Source organism: Zea mays, chromosome 3, assembly GCF_902167145.1.
Source record: "Zea mays cultivar B73 chromosome 3, Zm-B73-REFERENCE-NAM-5.0, whole genome shotgun sequence".
Lineage (NCBI taxonomy): Eukaryota > Viridiplantae > Streptophyta > Magnoliopsida > Poales > Poaceae > Zea > Zea mays.
Window position 1 is genome coordinate 147,969,770 of NC_050098.1, and position 11,738 is coordinate 147,981,507.

Below are 11,738 nucleotides of genomic sequence, written 5' to 3' on the forward strand. Positions count from 1 at the left end.
AAGTCCAGGAGGCTAAGTTGATATGGGTTGAACCAGAATTAACACATTGGGTCCAGAACTTCAGTGCACAGCAAAATGGAGATCTGGCACCGGAAACTTTAGAAGTAAAAAGAAAAAAGGCGATTGATTCCCGGCTGCACGATTGTATGGGGTAGGTCTGGAATATGCAGCACTGTACAGGAAAATCAGGGAATACAAAATAAGATAAAATGGAACTCAGTTGCAAACTGGAGAAATGATAGGCCATTGCAGAATATGCAGCACTGTACATGAAAGAACAGGAGACAGTTTACCGGCCAAGTATATCATATGAGAGCGAAAGCAACCAAAGCACGAGGAAATTAAGAGGGATCACATTAACAACAGTAACAGAAGGGGCTGGATAGCCCAGAATAACAACGGTGCTAGACAGATAAGGAACAGTTGTAGTTTCACCACCAGTGGAACAGCAGAAATACGCACAAATCGAACCAATTATGAAGAATGTATCCAATTTCCACCAGATTTGATGTCTAGTAACTTAATAGTTTAATGTTGTTGAGACTTGTGTAACTGCCATGCTGTTTCTGAAATTTACTCTATAATGGTGCATCATCTGCCAACGTAGCATACACCTAGACTAGAGTAGTACCAAGCAGCAACAGTTACCTTCCCTCCCTGGGGAAAAAGGCGCAAAAAGGAAAGCAGGCAGGCAGCAAACTCTCAAGTAGCAGCGGCAGCTCCAGGCTCCGTCTCTGGCTGCGCTGCTGCTCCAGGCTCCTTGCTCTGGCAGCGTTCAAGGTAGCACTGCAGGATGGCAAGCTTCGCGGTCTCAAAGGCACAGTAGCCTAGCGCCGCAAAGCACGCGCTGTGCAGCACCCTGGGCCCGATGCCACGGGACAGGCCGACGAGCCCCTCCTCCGCGACGACCTCCCTCATGGTCCCGAGCACGGTGCGGCTACCCTCGGCGCCGCCGACCCTGGTCATGAGGCGCGTCTTGACGACGTCGAGCGGGGTGGTGACCGCGGCGGAGATGGCCCCCGCGAGGGCGCCGCAGAGGACGCTCTCCCCGGGCGTCAGGCTCTCTCCGCCGCGGCGCCTCAGCGCGAACGCCTTGAGGTACTCGAAGGAGGAGTAGCTGAGCACGCCGGCGGGGAGGTTGCGGAGCAGCGTGGCGGCGTAGCCCGCGTAGAGGCCGAGGAAGCCGTCGGCGCGGAGGATGCCCAGGAGCACCTGCCAGGACCGGCCCGTGGCGGCGCCGGACTGGAGGCGCTGCGTGATCAGCTCCTTGGGCACCATGATGGCGGAGGACGAGACGTTGCCGCTGGCCCCCGCGAGTGGGGGCACGAGGAACGGCGGGAGGTGCGGCCGGAGCAGCGACTTGGCGAGCTCGCAGGTGCCGAAGTAGACGGCGGAGGAGGAGGCGGAGCCGAGGATGACGGCGGAGAGGCCACGGTAGAGGCCGAGGGGGCCGTCGGTCCGGAGGATGTCCAGGAACACCTGCCACGAGGTCACAGACGGCGCGGCGGCCGCCTGCACCTGGAGCCGCGTCTTCACGGCGTCGATGGGGAGCAGCGCCGCGTAAGTGAAGGCCCCCGCGGCCGCGCCCGCGCAGGCCCCGATGGCCGCGCGCGCCAGCGGGGTCGGCGGCGCTGCTGATGTGGGACTGGGGTTCGGCTTGGGTTTGGGAGTGGGGATGGAAAGGGAGGAGGAGGAGAAGACGGGTCCGGAGCCACCGGCGCCGGCGCTGGCGGGGGAGTGGAGGAGCAGGGAGGTGAGGTCGGAGATGAGGGACGGGAAGTCGAGGTCTCCCTGGGACTGGGTCTGGGTCTGGGATCGGGCCATTGCGGGAAGCGCGAGGCGGGGAGCGGAGTTGGGCGGCGGCATGCCGTCGGCTGAGTCCTAGCGGTGCGGCGGCGAGGATTCGATGCAGTTTTTAGATGGGATGGGATGGGCGTGGGGACTGGGCTGGCTAGCTGGCCAGATTGGCAGAGGGAGGGGGAATGGATCTAGTCCTGCTGCCTGATCAGGGAAGAAGACGAGACGACCATGCGGGTGGCTGGCTGCGGCTGCGGCTGCGGCTGCCACTGGAATGGAATGCTCTTGTTGTGTGCATCTTCACAGCCGCACAAGTGTGAAATTGTTGTGAACATAACATTTGGCTAAACAAACTGCGGGTTTGTTTGGAAAACCAGATCTAGAACACTTGATCCCGGTTGAAGCAGCTTCGATTGCTATTAGTGCTAAAAAATTGTTTGGTGGAGCTTCACGGCCCAACTCCTCGTCATCTTCCTGTGAACCAGGGGTATGAATGGCTAGAAATTGGAATAGACTTCATAAATGTAAATGTATCCTTAATATAATGTGTTTTAGACTAAATTTACATTTATTAATTAATATATAAATGTATCTTAAATGTATGTCTATATTTATTAATATAGACAAAAAAAAGGCTAGAAATAACTATATTTTGGGACCGAATGAGTAAGATTCATAAAGTGGATAAATAACATATCCCAAGACTTTCTTTTTGGTACAAACAATTCATGTATTGCAAAGTGTCACTCGTTGGCATCCACCATTTGTGACATGTAACTAACTAACTAAGAGCATCTCTAACAAGAGTCTCAAACATGATCCTATTTTGAAATATATGACTTATATCTAAAAAATAGCTTTCAATAGAGGTCCTATTTCTTTAAATTTCGTCAAACTGGTTTAGGTCTCGATCACTCCAGTCCTAAATATAGTAACCAGCTATTTGAGCCCTATCTGTATTTCCCACGCTGCATACCTTTCGTGAAACTTCACGCTCGCCTCCCGTGGAACTCCACATCCGGCTTCGCATCACCTATGGCTGTCGTCGTCCAAGGGACCCCCACTGCCAGCCGTAGATCCACTTGACAAGGCAGCACCTCTTGTGAAGCTTATGGATCCAATGCAGGTGCAGACAAGGGGATTTGGTGTTCGTGAAACTGCTGCCATTGGGCGACATCGATTTCGATTTTCCTTCTAATCTCGGTTTCGTTCTTTTTTTGAACGTGATGGCAGGAGCTCTGCCTATTAATTAAGAAGAATGGAATTGATTCAGGTTTAAGGAAAACTGAAAGGGAAATAGTCTTTACCATATTTTCTAATTGATTTTAGTGCTTGATGACCATCACAACCTTATGGACTAACTTGTTTGCCTAGTTTATGATTCATAGGTGCATAAGTCCACTCAACTCAGTTCTAAGTCAGAAATAGCTCAAAACCAACCATAGAGGGGTAAAACTTGAAAAATATGAACAATACCTAGTTTCACACTTTGGTCAAGTTGCATATACCTCTAAGAACCTATTTAATATATCAAGAGAGGTTGGATAGCTCAAGATCAAAGAATCATTCGTTTGGAGCCAGTTTGAGCATATAAGAATTATAAGTTAGAGAAAAGAAAAGTCCAAGAAATGAGATATAGACTAGTTGGATTGTTAGCACAAATGTTTGTCTAAGTCTTAGGAACATCCTCAAATATAGCCAAAATGATTTGAAAGAAGTTTGAATAAAAGAGGAAAATTTAGCTTGCTGACAGAGAGGCACCGGATTGTCCGGTGTGCACCGGACTGTCTGGTGGGTGCCCTAAACTTAGACAGAGAAGCAAAGCACTGGACTGTCCGATGTGCAACGGACTGTCCGGTGATATTTATAGCAGGCAACCAGCAAACTCAACAACTTCGGGATTTTCGGGAGGCAAGAGCACCAGACGGTCTGACATCATCGCAACGGTCACCTGCCAACTTAGAACTCTCACCTCCCGCGCCAGAACATAACCTAGCAGTACACCAGACATGCACTATAGGTTGTCTGTTGTGCACCAGACATGCACTATTCATTGTTCGGTGCACCACCAGCCTGACTGCTTTTGCCCACTTACTCAAATGGCTATTTGAGTGGTTGGAGACTGACTCCTCTGCACCATCAACATTGGACGTCGAGTCAACCTCCTCCTCCAAGCACCAAGAACGTGAAAAGAGTAACAAAATTCCTTTTCGTTATCCTCGCATTTCTAGACATGCTAATCTCATTTGGTTCCCTTAGGCAAACCACCACACTTTTGATGGTGAAGACTATTCTATGTGGAATAATAAAATGAGGAACCATCTAACCTCACTCCACAAAAGTATTTGAGATATTGTTGAGTTTGGTAGACAGGGTCCACAGGTTGGAGAAGGAGGTTATGATTCGGATGAAGCCGCTCAAATCCAACGCTTCAACTCACAAGCAACAACCATTTTCCTCGCCTCATTATGTAGGGAGGAGTACAACAAGGTGCAAGGGTTGAAAAGCGCCAAAGAAATTTTGGACATCCTCAAGACGACACATGAAGGTGATTGTATCACCAAGATCACCAAGAGGGAGACGATCGAGGGAGAACTCGGTCGGTTCATCCTCAACAAAGGAGAGGAGCCACAAGCCATGTACAACCAGCTCATGACATTGGTGAACTAAGTCTGCAACCTCGGGAGCACCAAGTGGGACGACCACGAAGCCATCAAACTCACCCTAAGGTCACTTGTTTTCCGTAATCCTACACAAGTGCAATTAATCCGTGAGAATTCTAGGTATGAGAAGATGTCTTCCGAGAAGGTGATTGGAAAGTTCATGAGTTTTGAACTTGTGGTCAAAGACTCCAAACACATTGTGAACTTAAAGCAAGGAGCCACCTCTGCTCCCGAGCCTAAACCCATTACATTCAAGGCCACGGAAGAAAAGGAAGAAACACAGCATGCAAAGGGCCTCAAATCGACACCTCCAAGCTCGACAATGAGGAGATGGCCCTCATCATCAAGAACTTCCGACAAATCCTTCGGCAAAGAAAGAGAAATGATCAAAAATCTTATTCCAAGAGGGTTTGCTATCGATGTGGTAAGACTGGTCATTACATCGCTAAATGTCAATATGCAAGTGATAGTTACAGGGACGAGGACAAGAAGGGAAAGAAGAAGATGGAGAAGAAGTACTATCACGAGAAGAAGGGTGGTGAGGTGCATGTTGTGAGAGAATGGGACTCCGACGAGAGCTTCACTGACTCCTCCGACGAGATGTCGCTAACATTGTCATCAACAAGGAACTTCTCTTTCCCAACATCGGCTACAAGTGTCTCATGGCCAAGGAGGGCAAAAGAAAGGTACAACCTAGAACCACCCCCAAGTATACTACTTCTGACGATGAGGGTGATTCTAGTGATAATGAAGAAGATTTGTCTGTTCTTTTCAAAGGTCTCAACCATAGGCAAATTTAAAAAATAAATGAATTAGTGAGCTCCATTAATGAAAAGGATGATGTTTTAGAATTCCAAGAAGAATTGCTCACTAAGGAACATGACAAATATGTTAATCTAGAAAAGGCCTTAGCTCATGAAAATGAAAATGCAAGAATTTGACTAATGAGCTAAAAACTTGCAATGAATCAATTTCTTGTCTAAAATATGAAAATATTAATTTGATTGCTAAGATTGAGAAATTGAATGCTTGCTATGTCACTGCAAATATCGTTCAACATGTTACTATTTGTACTAGATGTAGAGATATTTATGTTAATGCTATTAGTGATCACCTCGCTATAATTAAAGAACAAAATGATCACATAACTAAATTAAATGCTAAAATTGTCGAGCATGAACTTGAAAATGAGAAGTTTAAATTAGCTCGTAGCATGCTTTATAATGGAGACGCCCCTGACATTAAGGATGATATTGGCTTCCAAACTGGGAGCCAAGACAATGAACTTAATGCCTATGGAAACAAGATTTCCAACTTTGTTAAGGGTAAGGCTCCCATGGCGCAAGATAGAGAATGCTACATTTTATATCCTGAGAATTGTTATGAGTATAAGATTAGAAGAATTCATGCGAAGAAATCTCATTGTTATTACCGAGAGTGTAAATTTGACAAGTGCGGCACTCGGCAAAGAATTCTTTGCCGAGTACCCAACAAAAAGCACTCGGCAAAGCGCCGAGCGTTTGGCAAAGAGCCAAATTCCAATAGTGACCCAAGCAGGATCCACTCCACCTCCCCCGCAAGGACCATCACCCTCATGGCGCAGATTCGACGAGGGAGGGGCAAATCCAGGCCACCGGAGCCCAGATCCGCCGAACCTGGCGAGCTGGAGGAGCCACAGCAGGGCAAGGGCGAGAGCTGGAAAGGACGGAGAGAACGATGAGGAATGCAAGATGCGGCACGAGAATTGTGATCGCTGACACATGATGAATGTTGTTCCCTGGGAGTGGGGAGGAGTACATGCACACACGAAGTATTCTATTCACACAAACGGAAAGCAGATCAGATCAGAAAGAGTCGTTGTTGGCGTCCTCATTGCAGGAAGTAGCCGGAGATGAAGAAGAGGAAGCCGATGAGGAGGCTGTCGTAGATGAGCAGGCCCTTCTGGCCGGAGGTGAGGGAGTTACCGCCCAGCCCGAACTGCTGGTTCTGCGCGAACCCGGCGATCTCCACGCTCTTGCTCTCGAAGAAGGACCGCGCGACGCCGCAGGTGGGGCACCGCCAGTCGTCGGGCAGCTGCATGAAGGGGAGGCCCGGCGGCACCGGGTACGACGGGTCCCCCGCCGTCTGGTCGTAGCGGTACCCGCAGGACCGGCACTCGTGGACCCCCGTGTTCAGCACCGCGAACTTCTCCTCGAACCGCCTCGGGTCCAGCTTTGGCCCGCCGTCCTCGTCCTCCTGCTGATGCGTGCTCTCCCTCTCTGTCTCTGCAGCCGGCGCCGGCGCCGGCGGCTCAAGCGGCTTGTCGTCCTTGGTGACGTCGACGGAGTGGCGCGCCAAGTGGTGGCTGCTGGCGACGGGCCTAAGGTAGAAGATGTGGTGGAGGTGTAGGCAGCAGGAGGACGGCGGCGGTGTTCTTGGGTGCTGCTTGGACACCATGCCCATGCTAATGCATGGGTGGACTAGCCTGGCTGCTGCATAGGCTAACGCCATCGTCAATCTCTCTCTCTTTCTCTCTCGACTCCTCCTGGATAGAAACGGCCGTAATGCCCTAGCTAGGGAAGAAAGCTAGGAGCTGGCCTAGGGAAGGAGAGGGAAGCAGGAATCCATGGAGGGGATATGCGCTCGGTGTTCCTGTGATGGCCACGGTCCACGGGCATCAGGAACACAGATGGAGGCCAGGCCATAGGTGGATAAGATATGTGTGCACCAGACGCCCACCCGTCAGCAAAACTGGAACTGTACTGAAGCTTTGAGAATAGTTTGAAGGTTTTTTACCCTCCCTTTTTTTCTTCAGTCCCAAAATAATTTAATGTTTTAGGATTTTTGTTGGGACACATTAGCTCAAACCACGTGTACTCAAAGTTGTAAAAAACAACAACATTTTTTGTATATCTTTGTCGTGTCGCTTTTTCATTGACACAGGCCATCCATAAAAAAGGACTTTTAAATTTATGTCCTTAGTTTAGTCTATTAGAGAACTAATGGAGTTGCTCTTACGCTTTTGTGGGCTGCCAATATCAAATGCGCCGGTGCCAGGATTCAGCCCAAGGAGCAGCAGGCGCAAGACAGGAAATCAAAGAGTAGCAGACGCAGGACAGAAAAGTGACCAACAAAGTGGCTAGAAATCGGATTAGTAGGAAAGTTTTTATTACAAGAAGATATGCATTAGTTTACTTCCAAAATAAGAGATATGCATTAGTTTACTTACAGAATAAATTATTTAGTTCTTTTTTGGTTGCCTCACACTATAAAGGCAGACCATAATTTGTATTAGGTCAGTGCCCGTGCGTTGCAACAGGAACATATAATATCTCGATAACTTATATATATATATATAAATATGTGTTATACAGTTATGTGATGGATGACAACATCCACGAGCCATCTCGGATGACATCAAAGTGAAACTCGGGCCTGCAGCACACGGGCAGTGACCTAGCAGTGTATTATATAAGATTTAATAAGACCATTTAATGGTAAAAATTCAAGAATGATATTTCATAGAACGTCATAGTTTAGATATTTAAATCAAAATATAAAATAAACATAATCATAACTGTCTATTTAATCTAATTTTTTCTATAATATGATTAAGGTACTCTTGTATATTTCTAGGAATGTTAAATCGATGTGTTCCCCTCGTATGTCAATAGACCAATAAATAAATTCCTACGCAGAGTCGCACCATCATGTAAAAAATGTTATTAGCAATATTATCCTCAACTACAAATTACATATATGCTATTATTCTCACCATGCTAAGTTGCGCTTTTAAACCACTGTCCCACCACTCCATAATGCGTAGAGCAAAATGACCAGAAAAAGTTATCAACTTTTTTATATTATAAAATTATAAACATAACATCTATATATATGACATAATAATTGTAAGTAATTACCCTTTTAAGTCGATTGGAGCATCAGGTCGAATTGAATGTCGCCACATATAAATATCATGTGACCATCCGATACGTTTGACACCGTATGCGGCCTTATATTTCTTCGAAATAAGAGGAATAGCTTCCCAAAATCTTTTTAGTGGTATATCTTTGCACCATTATGGAGCAGGTGTAAAATTAAACACAGACACAGATTTGTTTGCATGATTAATAACGAAAAGCACATAGCATGTAGAGTATCTCCATGACATAAGAACCTGCAAACCATGAGACATTAGCATTCTATGTTTGTACAATTTAACAATATAGATCAAAGGAACTCTGACTTACAAATTTGCAAAGCGTGATGTAATAATTTATTTGAGGCCAATTATTTAATGTTTCTGCCAACTCTATCGCGCTAGGATCCTTATAAGAATTCGCTTCTTCGTCAAAACCACACATTTCCTAGAGAAAATATAACAATATAATAAATAAATAAATATAGGAAATATAAGATAATATCATATATGTCATAACAATATTTAAATAACAAACTTACACAGAAACACAGGTCCATATAGTGTTTTGTAATCTTTCATTTTACAATAGACAACCTCTTTGGTTCATTATGGGCAAGAATTCGAACAGCCATGTTAAAACAATCTATAGGCACATCTTTATTCACATTTAACAATTCATGTAGTGTCTTGACAGCCAAATCTATAAAGTATGGTTTGAAGCTTCGGACGCATTTAGCCCTGTATAGCAACTTTATATAACAAATATTCAATTATATCTGAATAATACACTTAACTTGGCTATTAAATAAATAAATAAAATATGAGGAACTTACTCTAAAATTGTGCCATCTTGAATTGCCATGATATAATCGTATAGAAACTCTATCATATCAACTTTTGTCACAGACATATCCTTGGTGGAAAGACCACTCATTAAAGAGTCATTACCACACCCATCAACAGAGGTTGGAGTAGGGGTAACATCATTCTCTTCTTTGGCACATATTTCTTCAAAATATAATAATATAGGATCATCTTCGGGGCTAATCTGAGGGCTTCGTTTCCTCTTGTTAGGATTTGATGACGGTTCTAAAACCTCAACATCACTGGAGTCAGTCTCATTGTCTTCTGTACTTTTGTTTGTATTACTTTTATATAACGGACATCCCTTTCTCTTGTTCAAATCCGAAGACAATAAAATAGCGGCCAATTTTGGCCTAAATTTTTTTATATCGTCCTGCAAAGTAAGAAAATACATTGTGTTATTTTTCAGATAACTGTAGATATGTATATGATAACTGTTTCTAATATACCTGTGTAAAATTGTCTGGTAGTTCGACTCTTGTCCAGTACTCCATATAATTAAGTAGGAAAATTCCACACCAAGAACTACATTAAAAAATCAAATCAAATATGTTTCCAATTTAAATGAAACATTTTTAAAACGATCGAATATATATATATATATATGTCTGCTTGGCATCTTTAAACTCTATAAGTTTCCAATGCCAAGAGACAACTTGAAGGTCTAGCCAATTATGGTCTTTAAGTTTCATGTAATGCGACACACCATCTATTTGCTTTTGCAAACCCTTTAGCTACAAAACAAAATTAGTAAATCACATCAACAAATTACTCATAACCACAAACAAAATTAGTAACGAGTTTTATTTACTCACACACAATCGAGATATTTATGACCCAATGAAGAACCCAATGAATCGAGTATTTGTATCTCTTGTATTTTGGCGTTAAGCACAACAAGATACCAGTGAAGTTCACAAATGTTTATAGGTATGAACACCTACAAAATACTTATATATATATTATGTTTCATAAGTATAATACGATGATTTTATAACTAAACTCATATATAGTAAATTATTTTGTTACCATGTCATGTTGAAGATATAATAATACCCTTCGCTCAACTTGAGATCTTTCGCTAGTTTCACAGTATATATCATCAAATTCTGAATCATCACCAGCATCTCATTTAAAAAATTCACCGACAAATGTAATCTCTATGTGGATTGTACCACTTGGATGCTGCTTCATATGTCCTTGTGCTATCAATAAGTATATGTAAGAATTTATGACCTTCAAATACATGTACAGAAACTATATTTAGTTAAAATACATAAATTTGTCTGTGCCCGCGTACCAAAAAATATATGACCTCATCCCCAAAATAAGAATCTGATTAAAATATACATTCCATAAATTTCCTGAGAGCCAACACATACAAGTTCTACATCCATTGTCGCAAAAGGAATGTTTTTAATTGATTCGATAAGGGCCAAATCACCTTGATTACACATATAATCTAGAAACCAATCATACATAGAATGGTCAAATTTTATTAGTTTAAAACATACGAACTGATCAAATAGTAATAGTAGAGATAACTAATACACAATTGTAATACCTTCTCGAACAATTACACTTGACTGTCCTTTTTTGGTTTATTGTGCTGTAATGCAAATTTGTATTCATCTATTAGCGCTAGACAATTTATCTTTGTTCTAGATATATCTTCTTCATTGGGATGTATAAGAAGTCTGGTATGCTCATCTATTTTTGCATCGAGGGGTGATTCATTATCAACTTTTGAATGCTTGTCCAATTAGCTATAATCAACGGGTATTTCATTTGTCTCGTTTGAAGAATCCATCAAGATGCAACAATGCTACATATATTGCGAATAAAATAATCTAAATATACTGATCCACTGGCACAACCGAGATAGAAGGAAATATGTTCCGGTGAGCAGTGACGGAGGACACACATAAATTAAGGTATGGCAGATTTTATATAGAACTACATGTACAAATCTATATACGTGTGTGTATACATACGTTTTAGTTGACAACAAACAATTTATTATAAAGCAATAACTTAAAGTATTTTACAACAAACAAATATAAAATAAGGACAAAGCTTCTCAAATAAACGTATTCAATCACACGATTTAGTTGAATTGAATGTGTGGAACCCATCAAATAAATGTTTTTAATGTTTTCTCGGCACTGGTATTCACACAACTTCATTGAATCGAACAGGCAGAGTCTCTCAAAACCTTTTTCACTCACATAATCCAGTTTAATGCTTTTGAAAGGATATGCTACTTACTCTTATTACTCACGCAGTAGTAGATGAGGGACTCACACAGTAGTAGATGAGGGGTCAGAGAAATTGCTAACCGGGGAAGGGAAAGATAAGCTAGTAGATAACTGTGTTGTCGTGCCCTGTACTTTTTAGCTGCCAACGACATCTTTCTCCTCTCCCTGCAGTCCCGAAGGCATAGGCACGCAACGCAGAGTCAAGCAGCGGGCGCAAACGTGAGTGGCGGTCCTGTAGAGGGTGGAGCGGGCGAG

At 43.5% G+C, this 11,738-nt stretch overlaps 2 protein-coding genes across 2 annotated transcripts; both read right to left on the minus strand.

Annotated features, from left to right (window-relative positions):
* Nucleotides 1-335: 335 nt before the first annotated feature.
* On the minus strand, nucleotides 336-2,181 carry LOC103650700 (protein MITOFERRINLIKE 1, chloroplastic). Its single transcript, XM_008676270.4, has one exon. It carries the CDS (start codon nucleotides 1,864-1,866, stop codon nucleotides 703-705), a length of 1,164 nt encoding a protein of 387 aa, XP_008674492.1. The 5' UTR covers nucleotides 1,867-2,181; the 3' UTR covers nucleotides 336-702.
* A 4,091-nt stretch (nucleotides 2,182-6,272) lies between these two features.
* Nucleotides 6,273-6,950, minus strand: LOC103652255 (Rubredoxin-like superfamily protein). Its single transcript, XM_008677881.2, has one exon. It carries the CDS (start codon nucleotides 6,948-6,950, stop codon nucleotides 6,330-6,332), a length of 621 nt encoding a protein of 206 aa, XP_008676103.1. The 3' UTR covers nucleotides 6,273-6,329.
* Between the last annotated feature and the right edge of the window lie 4,788 nt (nucleotides 6,951-11,738).